Source organism: Heloderma suspectum, chromosome 2 (assembly GCF_057233095.1).
Source record: "Heloderma suspectum isolate Gila_16-S chromosome 2, 16-S_ref, whole genome shotgun sequence".
Lineage (NCBI taxonomy): Eukaryota > Metazoa > Chordata > Lepidosauria > Squamata > Helodermatidae > Heloderma > Heloderma suspectum.
Genome location: NC_139459.1, coordinates 50,485,808 through 50,509,030, shown reverse-complemented (window position 1 = coordinate 50,509,030; position 23,223 = coordinate 50,485,808). Strand labels below are relative to the sequence as shown.

Here is a 23,223-nt window from a genome sequence, read left to right as displayed (position 1 = left end):
GACTTATTTCTGTCTAAACATGCACAGGATTGTGCCCTTAGAGAGCAATCTTATGGTCCCTAGACAGCATTGGGGGGGCCATACGATACTTCAGATTCCCAGATCTGAGGTCAGAGACAACACTCTGACCTCAGAGCTGGGAATCTGCACTCCCCTTCCCCTTGCAGCAGGCGCAGAGAGAACTGTGCCAGCTGCCTCTCAGAGGCTGGAAAAACAACCTCAGAGAGGAGATAGAAGGGGTGTTCCAGTGGGCAGGGAGGGGAGGGAACTGGAGAGGCTGGGATATGAGCTATCCCAAGGCCTCTCCAGCTTCCTTCCCTCCCCCTCCAGTTAGATGGGCAAAAAAGCCTGTCTAGCTAAAATGTAGAGTGGGAGGAGCAGCAGAGGCGACAATCGCTTCCACCTCTCTTCCCACTCTGTACATAAGCCTTTGAGTTTGGAGGCTTACAAGCGTCGACTGTGGAAGTAATAGGATTTTCCCTTACAGTCTTTTTTATGTTGGTTCTGCGTGTTAACAGGATAAAAGTACACAGAATCTTTGTTTTTAAGGTACGTAGGTAGGACTCTAAAATATGTTTGAGTTACATTTAATAGATGGCTGTGCTTAATATATTACCTTGCTTTCAGACTATTTCAGCACTAAAGTGCCCACCTTTTTCCTTATTCTTAGGACATTTGCACCAGTCTGGGATGTTTTCAAATCATCAACAGAAAAATTAGCAGGCTGTCATTTAGAACTTGTTCGGAAGTTGCAAGAACTAATAAAAGAAGTGCAGAAGTATGGAGATGAACAAATGAAAGCTCATAAAAAGGTTATGTATATTGTTATCAAATGTGCTCCTCTAGACATGTGTACAAACTTGCTCACATTCTCAAGATGCACATTTGTTAAGGGATCTTTTAACTTTGGTATCTGGCAGGAGGAACCCAATGATACACACACACACACACACACACACTTCTTCAAAAACAGAGGACTGTATTAAACACAAGCAAGAATTTAAAATGTACACTCATTAATCAGAGAAATTAAGTTGGTAAAGGGTTCATGAATCAAACCAAGTAAAACATACATAAACATGTAAAAAACCTTCAGCGGATGCAGAGAGAACCAGATAGTGGAGAAATTAGTTCAATTCTTTTGGCAGCTGAATCAGAGGGCTCTGGTTCTTAAAGCTAGGCCGTGGGCATGCATGAACAATCTGGTCTGATCTGGGATGAGCTTGTGAGAGTGAAGAAGTCAAGAGGTGGGGATTAAGTAAGCTGGAGTCCCTAACACTCTTGGGAAGGAACAGGAAAGGTTTGGGGTGAGCTTGTAAGAGTGGAGAGGAAGAGAAGGTTTGAGGAGGTTTGTCCTAACAAGGAGTGATGTGCTAAAGCTAGTCCTGATGCATAGTCACAATAACAAAAGGGAATTGGGGATGGGAGTTACCTAAAGCTGAAAACAGATTCACTCCAATTTCTAGTGCTTTGTGTGCTCTCTCCAACTTTGTTTACTCCTTTTTCTGAAGGACCACAGCTTGGCCAAATCTTCCAGAAGACCTGGCCAACTGAGGTGACAATAAAGAGGAAACTAAAAGTGGTCCCGACCACAATCTTTCCCACGAGTTAAGCAGGGAAGCATGCAATAAATGGCTGGGACTCCAACCAAATACAGTCCAAAATTGGATCAAATGTACATATATGCAGACACACCGGAGAAAAGAGGGTACAAAGTAGGAGGCTACAATTTGTACAAGAACCTCCTGAAAATAGAATAGATACCTCTTCCTGTGTCTGTTCTTGTAGCTGAAGCTTGGGTTGCATAGAAATTCCTGGGTCTTTGCAGATGAAGGAAAAATACGTGTTTTAAAACAGGTTGTAGTGGATTTCAGCCTGTGGTGAGGTGACAACCTAAGCTGCCAGACTCAAATGATACTGGGCAAAAGTGGCTGAGAAGTAAGAGAATCACAGCAATCCTGTGCGCTTTTCTCTCTCAGCTTGCCCACGGGACTCTGGAGTTTTTCCTATTCCAAACAAGTGAGTGGAACTCCTTCCAACAGTGGGGCAGCAACTAGACCAGGGTAGGTTTCAGTAGCGTAGACTGAGATGCTACTGGTCGAACAGCTACGAATGGAACTGATCTATGAAGTCAGCATAGTCTGATGAGGGCTAGGAGACCAGGGTCCTTATACCCTTTCGACAAACGTTTCAAAAGAACAAAAGGGGTGTCAAATCTAGCATATCAGACAATACAAAGAGGTGAGGCAACAGTTCCCGGATGGCCTCAGTAGCTGTTCCAGGCTGAAACAACTGTGGTGAGAAAACTCCTTGCCATAGTCAACTTAAATGTAATGAAAAGGGTGATGAGTTCTCAACAGAGAGGGTGCTTGAGCCTGCAGCTATTCAAATATTGTGTTCTTTTGCAACATTGAGAACTTTTCCATCTGTACCTAGATATTGATTAAGCATCAGGAAATCACTCAAGGCTGGCAAATACATACATAATTATATTAACATTTTGCTTATCATAAAGCTATTGAATATAGTTCTGCTTAAGTTGGAATTGATGGATTTGACCTTACATGCGTGACCAGCAGAACCTTTAGCCACGACTATTTTGCTGTCACTGTTTGGCCTTGGCAAGTATTTCTTAAAGTGACCATCTCTCATGTTGCCAATTTTTTTGGCAACCTGTAGTGCTTGCCCTACCCTGAGCAACTTGCTAACAATTCTTTTTTTTAATGTATTTGAATGACTTCAGATGAAAATATTAAATGGGTAGTGCTTGACACACTTGTATTACTTAACAGACTAAGGAAGAGGTTTCAGGAACTTTGGAAGCAGTGCAAAACATTCAGAGTATTACCCAGGCCCTCCAAAAAGCAAAAGAAAACTACAATTCAAAATGTGTGGAACAAGAGCGTTTGAAAAAGGAAAGTGCAACACAGAGAGAAATAGACAAGGTAACTCTTAAGCCTTACTTCAAGGTTAAGGTTTAGCTAACTGACTTTATGGTAATATCACTCAGCTTGAAAAGTTCCATACAGCATTGCGGCTTTTGTTGTTTGAGTTTTTAAATATAAAAATGAATGCCTTCTGCATGAAACAACCAATAGTATTAATGTAATAAGATACGGTTGTGTTTGCTTATTGGATTAGCTTGTGTGCGCACCTGTGCAAGCGCATGAGCTTCACTGAGCAGTTCTTCAAGTATATATAATTTCTGCTGTATTTACCCTTATGGAAATGTTTTCATAAGGAAAGTATATGAACAAAGGAACTTATATTGGGATATGAAATATGTCTTTGACTCCTGAAATGTTTTACCATTCATTCAGATGACTGTGTAATGTAGGATGTCTTCAGGTGTCCAATATGCAGTCGACTCTGTTGAGCAAGATTTCTTTCAGCTTGTTGAAACTGGCATTTCAGAGCATCATGTATTTGACCCTTTGGACATCTCAGTTTTGTTGGATCTCACCCTACAACATGTGAGGTCACTGTGCAAATAAGAGAAAGGGTATCTAATTAGCATTTAGATTAAAAAGTAAATTAGCACCTCAGTCCTAATTAGCATTTTTTCCTTAAAATGAACATAATGCTATACTAATTTTGTGCAGTGTGACAAAAATAACATTTTTTAATGACAATTCAAACAGATAACTATACTGGAGTTCCACAAGGATTTTCTCCACTTATTTATAATATAATTAAAATATGCCTTGAAGGTGCTGTGAAGATTAGTAAAGAAAAAGTGCTAGGATGTCTATCTTATTTCATATCTTTCCCCTCTATAATTAATCTCTGAGCTTATTTTTAAATTGTTAGAAAATACTTATAACTGTGTTTTGGGATTACATCTTTCATTTACCTTTGATATTCTCTTCTTGATTATCTAAAGGCGCAATCCTGTGCAGGTTTAGACAGAAAATAGCCCTACAACTCCCAGTATTTCCCAGTCAGCCATGCTGGCTGAGGAATGCTGGGAGTTGTAAGACATTTTTCTGTCGAAACCTACATAGGATTGCATCCTAAACTATGTTCACACATTACATTTGAATATAATAAAGTCATCCAAGGTGACATTATTGAAACATTTTGTGTCGTATGTTGTTTGTGTGAGCCCTCATGTGGTGAGAACTGGAATATATTGTGATGGAGCAAGCCATGGCAAATTAAATTAACAACTAAATTGTAAAATGTTTGCTTTTCAATATCCTCCTTATCTGTGATTTCTTTAGGCAGCAGTAAAATCCAAGAAAGCTACAGATACGTACAAACTCTATGTAGAAAAGTATGCTGCAGCAAAATCTGATTTTGAACAGAAAATGACTGAAACTGCACAGGTAAACCTTATTTGGATCCAGACCTAGTCATGCTTACAATAGACCCATTTAAATTAATGGGACAAGTTAGTCATGACTAAGTCCTGGTGATTTCAGTGGGTTTACTGTAAGCATGATTACGTCTGGATCCAGCCCAATATATATATGTGAAATATTGAACACTATATTTTTATTTGTAATCCTCGCTCTACATGCAGTCTCTCTTTCCCTTTATACCATTTTGCAGGGAATCTGGCAGAAGGGAGAATACACTATCCAGAATAAATAGAAATGTTTGTAATTTGCACAGATTACTGCAAGTACTGGGGTTCAGAGTATTTGATAGAAGTAAGACTTGTGGATAAATCCTAGCACAGAGAAACCAGCCACTTACCATTCAACTGCCTCAGCTAATCACTTCTTACATGTTGATTTATTTCTCTTCCTTTCACCTTGATCAAATTCCTTGTGGAATTTGTTATGCTATTATTGCCATTTTCGTTTTGATATTCAGTGCTTTACTTTATCCTAAAACTACTTTTTTTATCATAAGATCCTCAGTAGTTTGAAGATGTTACTGGGAAAGTGCACACTGTAATCTTAAACTGTTACAATTCATTGTGGCAAAGGATCCTTGATGAGTTAAAGAAAATCTAGATCTTAGGTCTCTAATAAATACTAAGATTTGAAGAATTAGAGTAAGAAGTGCCCATTCTGTAAAATGAAATCAGGAAAATGAGAGAAGGTTGAAGACCTGATCTACTTGGTATTATCTTATGAACTCTTCCTCAAACAAACAGAACAATAATGCTTATAACTTTAGTAGATAGTGGTGCCATAATTGTCTTGGGCTAATGTAAAATAAACATGAAACGCATTTTAAATATGTTTGCTATTTAAGGCAGTCTGAAAGCTGCTCTGGCAAAAGTGGAGCAAACAAGAACCAATCTGCACTATGTTTGGTTATTTGCATATTCATCTTTCGTGTTGTACTCAAACAGTTATTTAGTTTTACACCATATACTTGATGAAGACACTTAGGCCATGTTCAGACATCACAATAACCCATGATTGGCTAATAAGCTACACACACTAGCTTATTTTTTTTTAAATAGTCCATAATCCTCCACCACATGAATGGCTAATAAGCTACTGTGAGTAGCTTATAGAATCATAGAATAGTAGGGTTGGAAGGGGCCTACAAGACCATCAAGTCCAACCCCCTGCCCAATGCAGGAATCCAAGTCAGAGCATCCCTGACAGATGGCTCTCCAGCCTCATCTTGAATGCCTCCAGTGTGGGAGAGCCCACTACTTCCCTAGGTCATTGGTTCCATTGTCGTATTGCTCTAACAGTCAGGACGTTTCTCCTGATGTTCAACTGGAATCTGGCTTCCTGTAACTTGAGCCCATGATTCCGTGTCCTGCATTCTGGGATGATCGAGAAGAGATCCTGGCCTTCCTCTCTGTGACAACCTTTCAAGTACTTCAAGAGAGCTGTCATATCTCCCCCCAGTCTTCTCAAGACTAAGCATGCCCAGTTCTTTCAGTCTCTCTTCATAGGGCTTTATTTCCAGGCCCTGACCATCTTTGTTGCCCTTCTCTGAACCCTCTCCAGCTTGTCTGCATCCTTCTTAAAGTGTGGTGCCCAGAACTGGACACAGTACTCCAGATGAAGCCTAACCAGTGCTGAGTAGAGGGGAACTAGTACTTCCTGGGATTTGGAAGCTATACTTCTATTACTGCAGCCCAAAATAGCATTTGCCTCTTTTGCAGCCACACCACATTGTTGGCGCATATTCAGCTTGTGATCGACAACAATTCCAAGATTCTTCTCGCTTGTAGTGTTGTTGAGCCACATATCTCTCGTCTTGTAACTGTGCATTTGGTTTCTTTTTCCTAGGTGCAGAACTTGGCATTTATCCCTGTTGAATGTCATTCTGTTGTTTTCTGCCCAGCGCTCCAGGCTATCAAGATGATTTTGAATTTTGTTTCTGTCTTCCAAAGTATTAGCTATCCTGCCCAATTTTGTGTCATCTGCAAATTTGATCAGCATTCCCTGCACCTCCTCCTCCAAGTCATTCAAAAAAATGTTGAAGAGCACTGGGCCCAGGGCTGAGCCTTGCGGTACCCTGCTCGTTACCTCTCCCCAGTTTGAGAAGATCCCATTGATAAGCACTCTCTGAGTCTGATTCTGTAGCTAACTGTGGATCCATCGGATCGTTGTTTCATGTAGACCACTTTGAGCTAGTTTGCTCATCAGGATATCATGGGGCACTTTGTTGAAAGCTTTGCTGAAGTCGAGGTATATTATGTCTACCGCATTCCCACAGTCCATAAGGGAGGTTACTTGATAAAAAAATGAAATCAGTTTCGTCAGGACTTGTTCTTCACAAATCCATGTTGGCTTTGAGTAATCACTGCATTGTTTTCAAGCTGCTTCCAGATGGATTGCTTTATGATCTGCTCCAGAATTTTCCCAGGGATTGATGTCAGACTGACTTGTCTGTAGTTCCCAGGTTCCTCCTTTTTACCCTTTCTGAAGATAGGGGCAACATTAGCCCTCCTCCAGTCATCTGGCACTTCACCCCTCCTCCATGATTTCTCAAACAGAATAGACAGCAGTTCTGAGAGTTTTTCTGCCAGATCCTTTATTACTCTAGGGTGCAGTTCATCTGACCCTGGAGATTTTAACTCATTCAAAGTACTTAGGCATATGGTCAAGAAACACCTGTCGATCTCAAGCTGCAATCCTGCCCCTTCAGCCTGTACTTCACCTTTGCCAGGGGGCTCATAGACTCTCTTTTGGGAGAAGACTGAGCCAAAGTAGGAATTGAGCACTTCTGCCTTTTCTTGTCATCTGTTATCATTTTGCCATCCTTATTTAATAACTGAACCACCATTTCTTTCCTCTGTCTTTTACTATGCATGTAACTAAAGAAAGCCTTTTTTGTTGCTTTTAGCATCCCTTGCTAACCTCAGCTCGTTCTCAGCTTTAGCCTTCCTGACGCCATCTCTGCAATTCTGTGCTATCTGCCTGTACTCTTCCGTTGTTGCTTGGCCTTCTCTTCGCTTCCTATATGTGTCCTTTTTTGTTTTCACGTCATCTCTAAGCTTTTTGTGAAGCCACACTGGCTTCTTCTGTTGTCTTCCACCTTTTTTTCTTGTTGGAATTGTTTGTAACTGCGCCTTGAGAATTTCCTTTTTTAAAAACTCCCACCCATCTTGGACTCCTTTTCTCATTAGAGTCGCTTGACATGGGACCTTACTTATAGTTCTGAGTTTATTAAAATCGGCTTTCCTAAAATCCAGGGTACGCGTTTGGCTACACTCGGCTTTTGCTTCCTGTAGAACCAAGAACTCAAGTATAACATGGTCGCTTTCCCCCAGAATTCCTGTAACTGCTACTTTATCCACTAAGTCAGCTCTGTTGGTTAGGATCAAGTCAAGGATAGCCGATCCTCTAGTTCCTTCCTCTACTTTCTGTAGGAGGAAGTTATCTGCCACACAAGTCAGGAATTTCCTGGAGGGGCCATGTTTTGCAGAATTTGTCTCCCAACAAATTTCGGGGAAATTGAAGTCCCCCATTACTACTGCATCATGCTTCCTTAAAACATTGGCTATTTGCTTTTCAAAAGTGTCATCCTCGTCTTCTTGATTGGGTGGCCGGTAGTAGACTCTGACCACCAGGTTCCTTTTATTTTTTGCTCCATTTATTTTAACCCAGATGCTCTCGATGGAGCTACCAAGGTCATCCTCCTGTATTTCTGTGCAGAGATGTGTATTTTTAACATATAGTGCAACCCCACCTCCCTTTCTGTTCCTCCTGTTCTTTTTGAACAAGTTATATCCTTCAATTGCTGTATTCCAGTCATGAGAGTCATCCCACCAAGTCTCATTTATACCTATCAAGTCATAATACAAGAGTTCAAGTTCGTTCTGTTTGTTTCCCATACTCTGGGCATTAGTATATAGACATCGAAGACCATGGACATTAGTATATAGACATCGAAGACCATGTGCTTCATGGTCTGACTTTCTTCCTACATGTTTGTGAAGACTATTATTGGGCGCTGTTAGAGCTGTTCTGTCCGTTGAGGTGCATGAGCCTTGGTCCATTGTTACCCCCAACTTTATGTTTCCCTTCCCCATAGGATTCAGTTTAAAGTCCTCCTGATAAAGTTCTTCATGCTGTGGTCAAACACATTCTTCCCAGCCTTTGTGAGGTGCAACCTGTCCCTTGCCAACAGTCCATCTTCCAGGAAGTATAGCACATGGTCCCAGAATCCAAATCTCTTGGATGACTGGTAGCCAGTCATTCACCTGGAGTATTTTTCTTTCCCTTTCTATCCTTCTTCTGATTACTGGAAGGATGGATGAGAAAACTATCTGGGCCCCAAAGTTCTTGGGTTTCCTTCCCAAAGCTTCAAAGTCTGACATGATTTCTTTGTAGATAATTGTAGAACTGCGCTTCTTCGTGGAAAAGTGAGCAGTTCTTCCCCTATTCTCACCTATTTCCCAAGTTGCGCAGTTTCAAAGTAGCATTCAGGGAAGCCTGTCATTGTGTAAGTTTGTTATATCGGGTTGTGCGATAGCACAAGGCTGTCATTGTACTAGGGGAAAGCTGTCATTTTGTAACTGTAGCCCGGCATCAGGGAAGTCTGTGCTTGTTTGGCTGCAGTTGTCCCTGGGCTTCTTGTCAGATCTTGGAAAAAGGCTGCTGCTGCCTGGAGCGGAGCAGCCTGAGCAGTTTTGGCTGCTCCTGTCAGCTGACTCCGTAGGTGTCCGGAATAAGCCATGGTGGGCACCAGACAACACGATGACCTATGGTGGGTTAAATAACTCTTACTCCAAAGTGAGTTATTTCAGCCAAATAAGCCATCATGGGTTTAAAAATTCTCGACAGACGACACGATAACCAATGATGTGTTATTGAACCCATCGTGGATTATTGTGTCATCCCAACCCAGTCTTAATGCGTATCTCTTTACTTTGATTAGTTCTGACATATCAATTTAAAAATATTTATATCCTCATTTAGAGCAGCCTTCCCTTCCCACCAGATACTTTGGACTACAACTCCCAGCATTCCTGACCATTGGCCATGCTTGCTGGGGCTGATGGGATTCGAAGTCCACAAAATCTGGAGGACATCAGGTTGGGGCTGATTTAGGGTGCAATCCTATTGGGATGCCCTTCATCCTCTGAACGTGGAGGCTGACGGCTGTCCTATGCAGAGCAGGAAGAGTGCAGAAGCGATCTTTACCTCCATGTTCTTCCTGCTCTGCAGTTTTGTTCAGTGGGCTTTTTCTCCCATCAAGCTGGGGCTCTGCAGAGCAGGAGGGAAGGAAGCTGGGGTGGCCAGAGGAGTCTTCGTAAGCCTGGCTCCCCAATCCACTCCCTTCCCACAGAACTGCCCCCTCCTCTCCAAGGTCACTTTTGCAACGTCGGAGAGGCAGCTGGCGTGGTTCTCTCCATGCCACAGCGGAGCAGGAGGGAAGCTTGGACCTCTGGGTTGGAGCGCTGTCTCTGACCTCAGATCTAGGAATCCGAGCTATCCTATGCCCCCCCCCCCCCCCGATGCTGTCTACGGGCCATAGGTTTGCTCCCTCCAAGGACTGAACTGAATATTAATAGAGTTCAGCCCATATGAATAGTCTCTGTCTGCAGTGGAAGGGCACACTATACATTCATACATTTTCAAATATATCAAAATAAATACTAATTGTCTTGATAATCTTACATTATTAACTTTTAATATAGAATAACACATCTATACTAGGAGTTGATCAGTTAAAAAAGGAAAATTTAAAATCTATGTGCATTCTGGAACTTCCTTTCTTGCATTCTTCAGTGAGTTTTTAAGAGTGAAATCATAACACTTGTATCACATATTTAATCAGTTTCTTTAAAACATGGCTGTATAGCAGGGAAGTACTTCAGTCCACTCATCACATCAAGGCTTTAATTTATTGCAGACATGATTGTGGTTCTTTGTTGTCTCTGTGCAATTAGGATGGGGTGGAGTGCCCACCAGAGCGTTAGACTAACTTTAGAAAGTACTGAAATGAGGCTCTGTGCAAATGCAGAACATATTGTCAAGGGCTCCTTGGCAGCCTCTTTCAGTCTAATCCAGTAGCCAAGTCCAGACACAGACAAAAGGATTATTTTCAAAGTTTTATTCCTCTTTTACAACTTAACGACTCTACTGTTAGCAACTAGCTACGAGCAGCAGAGTACCTATGCCCTAAGTGGGAACAGTTGGTCCCCGTTTGAAGGAGAATCACTGGCAGACCCTGAACTTATGGGCTAGGGAGAGTCCCTCCCCTTTTTCCTTGGATCCTCTGGGCGCAATCGTTATTTGCGCACCAACCAGGCACTATGCCTCCTTTCTGTGCCCTCCATTTGGCACCGCTCCCTGCGTCGGCGTCGCGCGTCCAGCAAGTCTTCTTCCCGCGCTCTCTCACTCCTGGGACTGCTATCTATGCCAGGAATGCTGGTGGGAGGAATCTCTGCCAGCCATTGGCCCTGGGAAGGATGAGTGCGCTCCTCTCCCAGGAGCGACTGCTCTTCCTCAGAATCAGAACTACTCTGGGATTCTATGGGCTCAGTGTCCACCCTGACACATATATGCATAACTGCAGAGGTGACCACTTGAAGAATCATGGGTACAGCTGAACAACCTCTCTTTAATTTGCTGAGGTGTCAGATTGTTTGGAATGTATTAATTTTAGGGCTGAACTGGTTCATTTACTTCGTAAAATCAGGCTGAACAATGAGCTGATTTTTCAGCTCCTCAGTGCCCCTATACTTGTGCATGAATGCACTTCTAATGGGGGAGGGGGTATAGGAATTTACTTAGTCATTTGTTTACCTTCCTTTTGGGGAAGGACCATAGATCAGTGGTAGGGCATATGCTCTGCATGTCCAGGTAAAGTTGGTAAAGACTCCTGTCTGATAACCCAAACAGCTACTGCCAGTCAGTGTAGACTATACTCAGTATAAGCTAGCTTCCTATGTTTCTGAGGCCATAATGAAAATGTTTGTAAAGTTTTCTATACCTAAGGGCCTGGTAACATTTTTGGTTGCTCCGTAATATATTATGGAATAATTGGTGTTGCCCCCTCCCTTCTATGGCAACTTTTGCAGGGGATGGCCTGGGAAACTTATTTCAGTAGTTTATTCCTCATTATAGAATCCCTTGTGTAGATTAGAAGGAGAATGGCCAGAGCCTATCCTATAAGGCAGCAGTCCTCAACCTTTTTGGGACCAGGGACCAGTCCGTGGAAGACAGTTTTTCCACGGACCGGGGGGGGGGGGGGATGGGACCGGGCCACAGTAGGTGTGTGGAACCCCCCTTACCTTGGGTCCGCGGGGGGGGGGGGCAATCCGACCCCCCCCCCCACCCGGAATCTTCGCTGGCCCTGGACTCACCACGGAGCTGCCGGCTGGCTCCAGCCGGGGGAGGACTTCTGGCCGCTGGGACACAAATGGTGTCTGTGTTGCGGACACCATTTACATCCCTGTTCTTTGCAGTAATAGGCTATTACTGCAAAAAACAGGGACAGAGCCAGCTGGCAGCTCTGCGGACTCGCCGCGGAGTGGAGCCGGCAAGGGCCAGCAAGGATTCCAGGGCGGGGGGGAGGGACGGATCACCTCCCCCCCCCCACGGACCCAAGGTAAGGGGGCTTCCCACACCCCTACCGCAGCCCGGTTTGGGGACCCCTGCTATAAGGCATTTTCCATGAAGGGCTTATGGACATTGTCTGGATAGAGAGGACAGAAATCTACAAATTAACCTTTAATACTGGTAAATTTGGACATGAATTGCAGGAATCTGGGAAACTGTTCACTTTTACAGGATTTTTCTTTACAGAAAAATAGGAATCTTTGTCCTGGCATCACACTCTTGGTTTTCTTTCTAATTCTCATTCTTTAACACATATATCCATACATTATGTACCAGCATAAAATACAAGAATTCACACTAAAATTACATGGAGATTAATGCATAAAAGAGCCTCAAGACTATATTGCTGCATGTATCTTTAATACCTCTTCTACTTAGCTACTACTAATAGTAACAAATTTAATATGTTTGAATTCTTTCTATTGTCACTGACTATATTTTCCTGTATTAAACAGCTGAAGGATGAGCCAGTACCTACTTTTTTATGGCAAAGAGGGTTTACATCTTCACTGTCTTCCTTGGTCTCAAGCTTGAAAGCAAGCTTGTTATTGGAGTTGGGTGTGTGGTTCAAGCTTGTTATTGGAGTTGGGTGTGTATTCAGTACTTGGCATTCTGTTTTTACATGAGCTTTTTTCATCATTGCACTAAACTAAATCCTTATTTGTGGTGCAGAAATTTCAAGATATTGAAGAAATGCATCTCCTGCATATGAAAGAAATGATAGAGTGTTTCTCAAATACAGTAAAAGAAATTCACTTACAGATGGGTGAGGTGAGTTTTTGGTAGTGTCTCTTATTAATCAAAAAATGAATTAGAATATATTTATCTTAACTGAAATTTATAGGCCATCCAACTTTAGCCGGTCTTGTATTTAATCTGCTGTTGCAGATCACTCAGGCAGGAAGGGAGGAGATGGGTCTGTGATGGGCTTTCACACCATTTTTGTAGATTGTGCCTCTGTTACCTACATTAGCTACACATTAAACTCATTTGGGTAATTATGCATTAATATAATAAGAAGAAACAAAAAGCAACTGGTGTCGATGGTAACACAACCCAGTGAGACAAAAAGAATCCTAGTTCGTATGCTACTTGGGGTACTAAAACATTAATGCATTTATTCTGAAATGTCATAATTAAATGCATTAATTAAACATTAATATTTCTAGCTATCTGAAAATCATTATAATATGGTTGCTTTTTATTTATATTTTGTTTGTGTATGCCACCCAGCATTTTTCTTTCTAGAAATTAAGTTCAGGATATAAAACATGCAGCCCAGGGTTCTATTATAATAGAGAAACACTTCCTGGCATATTGGGTTGTATCCAATGGTTACTGAGTGGAAGGCAGCTCATGCAACTGATCTTTCTCTTCTCCTCCTCCCCACCCACAGCCGTCTGTTCTCCCTGAAAACCCTGAACTGTGGGGGCTGTGTCATATGGGGCTGCAGTGTGAGTGGGGAATTTCCTGATCTTGTGACTTCAGGTGTTTGCTTCTTGCCCTGCAGCCCCATATTACACAGATCACAGCCCTCTGGAGAGGATTTCTGGGGGTACCAGAGGCTGTAGAGGGAGGAGGGAAAGAGAAACATTGGTTGCACAAGCTGCCTTCTGTTCACACAACCATCAAATATAAACCATTGTATTTACTGTGTCTGTGATCTAATGAGCAGTATAGATACTCATTCAAGTGTCTTGTGCTAGCCCTGTGGATTTTTTTTTTTACCTTTGGACCCTGATATCATATTAGAAATTTGTTTTTGAAACTGTTCTCAATTTCAAAAGTGGTTTGCCACTCTCAGTGAGTTGTGGAGAGAGTTGATAAAAACAAGCCTAAAGCCAGTTTGAGCTAGAAAATTAGTTTCATGGTTCTTGAATTAAACCATAGGTTTACCAACTACTGAAGCCCATCAAGTTATGTTTAATAGTTCTCTCTTTCTCAAAGGTCCATGAAGAATTTATAAATAATATGGCCAACACAACAGTGGAAGGTTTGATACAAAAATTTGCTGAGTCAAAAGGCACAGGCAAAGAGAGACCTGGTAAGAAATGGAAGATAATGGCGTAAAAATTACTTGCCATTTTTATATCCCTACACTCTTTAATAGTTGAAAAGAGTTGCATACATGTTTGTAATTGACTGTCTGAAAGTAATGATGAGCAGCCAGCTGTTGGGATGCCTGGCCACCCATCTGGAGGACTGCAGGTTCCTGTGGGAGGGAGGGTGGTTAGAGGATGGTTAGTCTAACTGCGTTGCAGAAAGTGGACAGCTACACGCGTGGCAGTGGCACTCACAGTGGTTAGCGGTAACCACCATGCACCATGGTTAGCCTAACCACCCTCCCTCTTGTGCATCTGAACAGGGTCAGTGGGTTGATTATTCCTCTGGGAAACATTTCACACTTTGATGATGCAAATGTTTGGATGGAAGTAGGCCTGCAGTCAAAGAACAGTGTGAGGTACACAGGTGTGAAAAACCTAGCAGACTCATTGGAGTCAAGAAGGTGCAAATCCCTACCTGGATTTCATTGCTTCACTGGATGTGACTATACAGCAGCCTTTTCTCTCTCTCTCTCTCTCTCTCACACACACACACACACACACACACACACACACGAAGATTTTGGAAACAAACAAGAATGCACAAGCTACTTATTCTTTCTTAGCGCTTTGGGTCTAGACTAAGAGCGGGGAATATGGAGTTTATGTTGTGGTTTTCTTAGGGTGGGGGTTGCATATTAATTGTTTTCAGTGTTTTCATAACTGAAATAAATAAATACAAAAATATTCTTGTAGCAAAAAATGCTTTACTTTGACTTCATTGCTACAGTAGTTCATAATTTCAGAGCAGATGTACATAGTTCCAGTTAAATACATTGGAAAGTGTTATGACTCTCGATCATATTAAATGGTCTGTTTTGGGGTTGGTCCCATGTAAAGCAGTGAGATTGGATATTTTAAGAAACAGGAAGGTGATCTCTTCCAACTACTGCCTTTCTGACCCCTTTAAAAAGGTCCCCATTACCCCTTTTTGGACGAGGTAGAAAGGCAGTATGCCCCAACAAAGTCAGATTGGACAGTCTGAAATCATGTATGCTATTCCCCATGAGATACTGCTTGTTTCATCCATATAGCTTATGATGTAGTTATTGGCCCCAAAACGGGGATGGGGGGTACAAAACACCCCAGCAGTTGCTCAATAGACAAGCAGTTTTGATGATGCCACAACTTTTGTAAGATGTCCAGATAGTCAAACCTTTTGTACCTTATAATGTAACAATTTTGACATGGGCTCTTGGACCATAAGGTTTAATTACTGGCAGTAAGAACTTTAAGCTAAAATATCCTGGTATTTTTAACCATACCCCTTTTGCCTTTGGCCCTCCCACCAATGGAATGCAGCCCCTGAGAGCTTCTCCAAAATGTAATTCAGCCCTCAGGATGAAAGAGGTTCAACACCCTTGTAGTGTACAGTCCAATAATTTGATACATTGGCTTCCCATTTATCAAAATATCTCAGTGTATTTTCTTTAGGATTGTTACTATGGAAATGTAAATCTACCCCTTTTCAACTGGTCAGAAAATGGTATAAAGATCTGTGTTGGTGACTGGTCATATGTACATCACCGAAATGTTTGTCCAATACCGTGTTTTCATTTTTATTTTTATTTCTTTGGCCTTGATACCTTTATTTTCTTTTTTAGTATTTCTATGAATTAGCTTCATAGATGTCACTTTACTTTGCACTGATTTGCTTGTGATCAGTGAGTGTAATTACCCCTTGCCTTAATCAAAGTCACCTCGGAACTATGTGTTCATTTTTTAAAAAATTATTTCTTGTCACTGGATTTGTTGTTCTGATAAAACCTTTCAAGTTAAAAGAAAATATAAAATGAACATGAATTTTGTACATTTAGGTTATATTTACCTTCCATGACACAGGTATTTCAAGCCTATCATTTATGCTGAAGGGACAAGTCTTAAGTAATTGGACTGATTCAGTTAAGTAATTGGACTGATTCAGTGAGTATTCCAGGTATAAATACGGTACAAATGGTGAAGTGGGGGGTACAGTTGTAAACAGTAAAGTCAAAGAGAAATTAAATGCAGAAAGTACTGACATTGACAATCCCATTATTAATCATGGTCATTCGCAAAACTTGTTGCTGTTAACAGAAAGTCAATTAACATACGTAGTGTGATTTTTAAAAAATCTTCATCCCAAGCCTCGGGTTCAGTTATATTGCTAGAGGCTTGAATCAGGATAAAGGGTTGGGCTCTATTAAGCCATTGTTTTAATAGAGTGACTGTCGCTGTCAGTACTTTTTGCATTTGATTTTCCTCTGACTTTGCTGTTTACAATTCTCCCCCAACCATATTTACCATGATGGCTGGGGAAGGCTTGGAGTTGTAGGGCATTTTTCTGTCTAAACATGCATAGGATTGTGCTCTAAGTAACTTTGTTCTGTGGTGGTTACTGATAAAAAGCACATCTTGACTTTTCATGCCTAAGAAAGCAATCCTGTGCACACCAGACAGCATCTGGGGGGACATAGGATAGTTTGGTTTCCTGGCTGTGACCTTGGAGACAGGGCTCTGACCTTGGAGACAGGAAACTGTGCTCCCCTCCCATTGTAGCAGGCATGGAGAGAGCTGCGCCAGCTACCTCTGCACCAGGAGTGCAGAGACAGGGAAAAGGAGGGCATTCCTCAGGGCTGGGAGAGGAGGAGACAAGGGTGGCTGTGTTATGCCATTTTCTATGGCTACCCCAGCCTCCTTCCCTCTTCCTCTGAGGCACCTCTGCTAGATGGGCAAAATCATCTGTTTAGCAAAAATGCAGGGCGACTGGAGTGCAGAGCCACCACTCTCCTCCCACCCTGCATTGGATACTTGGCAGCCTCCAAGTGCTGAGGCTGCCATCTATCTGGATAGGATTGCGCCCTAAATATAGCAACAGGGGTTGTTTTGTTTTTTATTTATCGGTTAGTATAAGTGCGGACCGATAAATAAAAAACAAAATAAAGTAGTATAAGTGCTACAGTTACAACACTATTGACTGAAAGTTTAATATGTATTTCTGATTTTTCAGTTCGATTTTTTTTCTTGATGCTACATATGAAATGGCACCAGAAGTTAGCAACGAAAAGATTGCTTGTGTGTTTGTACACAGAAAATTGACCTTCGTGTTTCAGCTTAACATCTAAGTACTAAGAGCAATCATTTGTTTTGACAGCAGAATTAATTGAGGCTAAAACAGTTGAAATTCCACTTGTATCAAGCTGTTCATTAGGAATTGCTCTCTGGCTTTAGTCCTGTCAGAAAAATAACCTGTCTGCTATGATTAAATAGCAGAATGATGGTCGGTCCACTGCATTTGAGAAAGAGGTTGAATAAACTTTGTACTGCGGAAACAATTCAGAAGTGACATGCTGCAAGGGGGTCAGAATGTGTATTGATATCCAGCTGAGCTGTCAACTGGCTCTGAGCCAGACACGCAAAGCTTTGCCATTTTGAAGCAGTATGTGAGGCATATGCAGTTTTCAAAAAATTGTCCTCCTTTCATGCATGATTTAATGCCAGAGGGGGGGGAAAAAACCCTTTGTTTTCATCTAAAACCAAGCATACTGTCTGCTGTTATATTTGTGGCTGCAAGTAGCTTTACAACTTATGTGGCTTTTAAGTGTGGGCTACTTTTTATAATGCTTTCATGTAACATTTAACAATATGTAAAACCAATTTGTTATACAGATTGGTTAGTGTTTCTCCTATAGCAATTATAAACCTAAAATATTCTATTTTTATTCTAATTTTCAGTTTAAGTTACTAAAGCACTTAAGAATACATTTGTGCTGTTTACCTATTATAAAGCTAGAATTTTCAGCACGTACTCTTTTCTCTACCTTCCTGTTTAAATGTCCAATGTATTTTTTCACTTTATGCTTAATTAGAAAAAAAAGGTACTTCAGTCCCATGAGTGTGTAGCTTTTGCAGAGTACACACTAGTTGACCAGTCATGACACTAACTGATAGATGAGACACTTAACTGTTTTCAAGGCCATTAGTGCCACTTCACAGATTAATTAGGTAGCAGGTGATGCTGTGAGTTGACTGAATTTTAAAAATTGTCTCATTCATCCCTCTTGAGAGATGAAGTGCGTCATTGGTAACCATCTAACAAGCAAAACATATGAAGTGGGCTCAAAGTAGAATTTGATATATTATTATGTTTAGTACTATGTAATCAATGTAGCTTCCAGTTTAAATGAATAGTCATTTGTCAACGTGGTGTCATATTTGCTTGAGTATCCCTGTTGATTTTTGTTGTTATTGTAGCGAAGCATTCTGACTCTTTCCTGATTAAGGAACAAATCTCCTTTTGTTTATACATATGGCAGAATTCTTACATTATAAGACACCATACATCTGTGTGTGGAGCTCAACTTAGAAATCTTCAGGTTGTATAAGACAGTATGTGCCTCTCCAGGAAAGGACTACATATATTGCTCTCAACAACTTGGCAGCAGCCTCTGTTTACAAAGAAATGCAATTTTAAAACATGCAATGTATATATATATCTATATCTCCTTCTACATGTACAATATATTTATTGTAAGAGGCTATTGTTGCAAATATATTGGGGGGGGTGATTTTTCCAAATTCAGAATGAAGTGAATTCAGTGGACTACTCATAAGTAAAAGCAGAAAAGGCATGAATCAGAAACATGTGCTCTTCGGTTTGATACCAGAGCAAAAATACATGTCATACATATCACATTTGAGTAGTACATGCATATGTTTTTGCAAATTTGCTGTACAGACAAGTGGTACAGTCATTGTTCACACATATTTGAAAGACAAGTAGCTAAAATTGCATGCATGTGCAGTTCAAATACAGTGTGTAGAATGATTATTTTGTGGTCTAATGTTCTAAGTCTCATATCTGAATATAACAAAGAGTCCTGTGGCACCTTAAAGACTAAAAAAAATATTCTGGCATACATTTTCATGGACATCAGATGCATGCAGTGTTGTGGAGAGTTTCAGGTTTATATACAGTACATATGAGCAAGGAGGAGAAAGGGAAGAACTGTAAACAGTGAAGTTGGAAGGAAATTAAATGTAGAAAGTACTGATACTGACAATCACATTATTAATGGTGGTCATTCACAGTGCAGTTGTTGCTGATAAGAGCAACTGACACTAGGTAAGGCAGTTAACGCATGTAGTTCGTTACATCCTTCAACGTACGAATCCTTTATCACAGTTCAAGCCCCTGGCAATAGAATTCATCAACAGGTTTAATCACTCTTGTCACTATCGGTGACTCTTACCTATTTCATACATAGTTGTGTTTTTATTTTTAGTAGTAATACTGTTCTCTATTTTTAAGTTGTGCCTTTAGTAATTAATAAAGAATAAAGGTGATGAATCTTAAGTAGGGCTGTCACCTAGTTTAAAAAACTTAATTGAATACGAGGATTAATTGTTTAAATCTACAGAAATGTTAATAAGAATAAACCATTTTCAAGAGAGAAGCATACTCTCTTTTTAGGTAGTGTCCACACAGTGTTTCAGCAGGCATTGTCTTAGAAAAAGAGGTGTCGACATATTTTTTCTGGGGGATGGTCTTGGTAGCCAGCCAAGATTTGGGCTCTCCATTGACCCTCCCCAGCTCTACAAAGGATGGAGTCTCATACCTGATTGTGAACAGGCTTCAGAGTCATATGGGAAGTGGTGATTACTGTTACTGCTGCTTTCTCAGTTCCTTCCAAACTCAGTGCAATCTTGAAGATAAGCCCCTGCCATTCTCCAGTCTTGGAAGAAGGGCAGGAGATCTCCCCGACCTGACACTGAGCTTCTCTTGCCAGATTAAAAGGTGTGGTTATCGGTGGCACATTTGTGGGCCCTTGCAGAGTGTGTGGGGCAAGGGGGCAGGGGAGAATGTCTCTACTAAAGTGATGCCTGCCATCTGGTGTTTTAAGTATTTATATTTATATCTGTAATAATAAAAAAGGCATGCCAGTCTGTCCGCACCATAGCTCCAGGTCCATGAAACCTAGGTACTTGAAACATGGCATACGAAGGGGACCTTAGGGGTGTGCACCACAGGGTTATTTGGTTGTTAAAACGCATTAATTCTATTTTTAATAGAATCATAGAATAGTAGGGTTGGAAGGGGCCTACAAGGCCATCGAGTCCAACCCCCTTCTCAATGCAGGAATCCAAGTCAGAGCATCCCTGACAGATGGCTGTCCAGCCTCGTCTTGAAGGCCTCCACTGTGGGAGAGTCCATGTGTTTGAAGGCTGCGGTACTATCTTCTGTCACTAAGTGGCTTTCCTAACCAACTTCCCTTACCAGCGCATAGCTTTGCACCTGATATTTTTTGAAGCCTGGGGGATAGTCCAAGGGGCAAAGTTATATAGCAGTTTTTTCCCCCTTAGGGGAATGGAGTGAGCAGACACCTCCATCAGGGGTGCACAATGGCAGGGGCCCTGCCCTGAGACAGGGCAGGCACAATGCGTGCAACTCTTGGTTTGCTGTATCAAACTAAGGGCTATTCCAACCAGTGCAAAGCTGGGTACATTTGCTAGTTAAAAACAATTCAGCTGTCTGTCAGGGGCACCTTTTTGATTGATCAAAAGGTTTTTTACTGGTTAATGAAACAAATTAATTGATTAAGTATTATAGCCCTAATTTAATGGAAAATGCTTGTGCATAAATGAAAACAAATAACATTAGAATAACATTATTTTTCTTGTTTTCAAAGGACTTATTGAATTTGAAGAATGTAATACAGCCAGTGCAGTTGAAGGTGAGCTTCTCTTGTATTGAAAGAATGATTTAAAATGGGCCTACAGAACCTAGCTTGTTAGGTGGCCGAATTGTCCCCCACCAGGCCCTCCACAGGTCGGATGATGTCAGTGAGCATGGCCACATGCACTGACTTCATTGACCCACCCCTGCCCATTTAGTCTTTCTCCATGCTGAAAGAGGTGCAGAGTTCCATGCCTGTCTCAGCACAAAGAAAGGGTCTCAGATGATGCTGGGAGAAGCCACTTCTCCTTCCAGCACCAGCCTAATCCCTTTGTTCTTCATACCCCAGTGCTGGGAAACGCAGCTGCTCCTCCCAGTGTCAGCTGAGTATCCTGCTGTCTGCATCTGAGTTTGGAGACAGTGTAAATTCCTCCATTAGGAATGAGGGTATTCCTCCAGGGGGCAGGGTTTGGATGCCAGGCCCTCCCCTTTGAAGAACCCAAGGAGACTCCATGGGCTGAATCCAGAACCTCTGCAGCCCAGAGGTTCTGCATCCCTGGTTTAAAATGTACATACTAGATTATTTCTATTAAGCATAAAAAGGGATTTAAAAATATAAGGCTTAAAATATTAGGTGAAATAATTTCATCTTAACTTGAAGTCTGCTTCTGATGTAACTGAAAAAGATCAGAATTCTTAAGTTTTATCTCCATTACGAGCCAGAGCCTGCCTTATTTGATTGCTCCCATCACAGAAACTATAAAGAAGTTAGTAACTCTCTGTATCCTCCTAGTAGGAAAGGAAAGGAAAGGTTCCTCCTGTGCAAGCACCGAGTCATTGCTGACTCCTAGAGGGACGCTGCTTTTGCTGGCGTTTTCATGGCAGGCTATAGCGGGGTGGTTTGCCATTGCCTTCCCCAGTCGTGTCTACCTTTCCCCCAGCAAGCTGGGTACTCATTTTACCGACCTTGGAAGGATGGAAGGCTGAGTCGACCTGAGCCGGCTGCCTGGGACCCAGCTTCCGCTGGGATCGAACTCAGGTCGTGGGGAGAGTTTCAGTTGCAATACTGCCGCCTACCACTCTGTGCCACACGAGGCTCCTATCCTCCTAGTAAGGGGAAGGCAAATTCCCTTGTCCCCCTACACGTGCGCGCGTGCGTGCACACACACACACACACACACACAAACACACACACACACACACATATTCAGGGGTCCCTGAATCTGATGTGCACAACTTGCAACCATTCCCACAAATCTCTTCTATTCAACCCTTCGTTGCCTGAAGCTTTTTAGGCACTCTGGCACTACTGACCTCTTTGGAACTCAGGAGGTTTGTGGATGAAACTATGTAGATCCTTACTGAACTGTTGCCCTGTTTTAGGGCAGATACTTTGGTTCCCCTTGTAGATTACCTTTGCAAAGAGAGAGACCTGGATATTTGATCTGGACTTCTTGACTGCTTTCGTTCAACCTAATGGCAAGGCTGAGGACTGGGGGAACTGCATTCAAGTGATTCTATTCTTTTTTTTTTTGTCAGAAAGGTCTGAAAAGGTGGTGCTGAGGGCTGCTGCTTCACAGAGACTGCTAGTTGCAATTGCCCTGTGAGGAAGAGAAGAAGTAGGAAACAGTGAAGAAGTGCCATCTCCACTCTCTGTTGCTTTTACCCACTGGGCTGCACCCCCCGCCCATTAGTTTCAACTGCCCTCTGAGAAAGAAAAGCAGCAGCAGACAGTGAGGAACTGTCACCTCCACTTGTCACTGCTTTTACCAGCCTTATCTGCAGTGGTGGGAGTGACAAGATGCCGGCAGATTCTAACTACATCCTAGGGGCTTTTTTAGACCAGCTTTAAGTGTACAGTGCTCTCATATAAACTATAATGTTAAGAGTTGGTGCTTGAGTTTTCTTACTGTCCTTGTCCCCATCTCTTTTGCCTCCTACATTGTGTCTTTTTAAATTTTAAGTCTGAGGGCAGGGACTTGTTTTTACTGATCTGTAATCTGCTCTGAGAACTTTTCTGACTAAAGAGCTGGGTATAAATGCAATAAATAATACATAAATACATACATGCAACTTTGTCCTGTAGTGTTCCCTGAAGTCTCTCCTCATTTTCATCTAGTTGTTTAAAAGTAGGAGGACGAGTTGCATGGAGCTGTGGGATGAGGTATCATCAATGTGCTGATGACACTCACTCTATCACCTTTTCATTAGACCCAGGCAAGGTGCTGAAAGCCCTAAACAGATGCCTGGAATCACTGGTAAACTGCTTGAGGATGACCAAACTGAAGCTCAGTTCAAATAAGACTAGCATGCCAGTTCTCTTTATTTATTTTATTTATTGCATTTATACCCTGCCTTTTTTCCTCTTGCAAGGAACCCAAGGCGGCTTACATTATCCTCCTCCTCTTCATTTTATCTTCACAACAACAACCCTGTGAGGTGGGTTGGGCTGAGAGTCTGTGACTGGCCC

At 41.8% G+C, this 23,223-nt stretch overlaps 1 protein-coding gene across 6 annotated transcripts in view; it reads left to right on the top strand.

Annotated features, from left to right (window-relative positions):
- Nucleotides 1-23,223, top strand: part of FCHO2 (FCH and mu domain containing endocytic adaptor 2) — a 106,370-nt gene that overhangs the window by 26,294 nt on the left and 56,853 nt on the right. For all 6 annotated transcript variants that reach the window (XM_084833504.1, XM_084833501.1, XM_084833503.1 and 3 more), the window contains exons 4-9: nt 671-812; nt 2,793-2,945; nt 4,224-4,328; nt 12,669-12,767; nt 13,944-14,040; nt 20,767-20,811. In XM_084833504.1, coding sequence (XP_084689630.1) covers nt 671-812; nt 2,793-2,945; nt 4,224-4,328; nt 12,669-12,767; nt 13,944-14,040; nt 20,767-20,811 — 641 coding nt within the window. The remainder of the gene's footprint in view (nt 1-670; nt 813-2,792; nt 2,946-4,223; nt 4,329-12,668; nt 12,768-13,943; nt 14,041-20,766; nt 20,812-23,223) is intronic.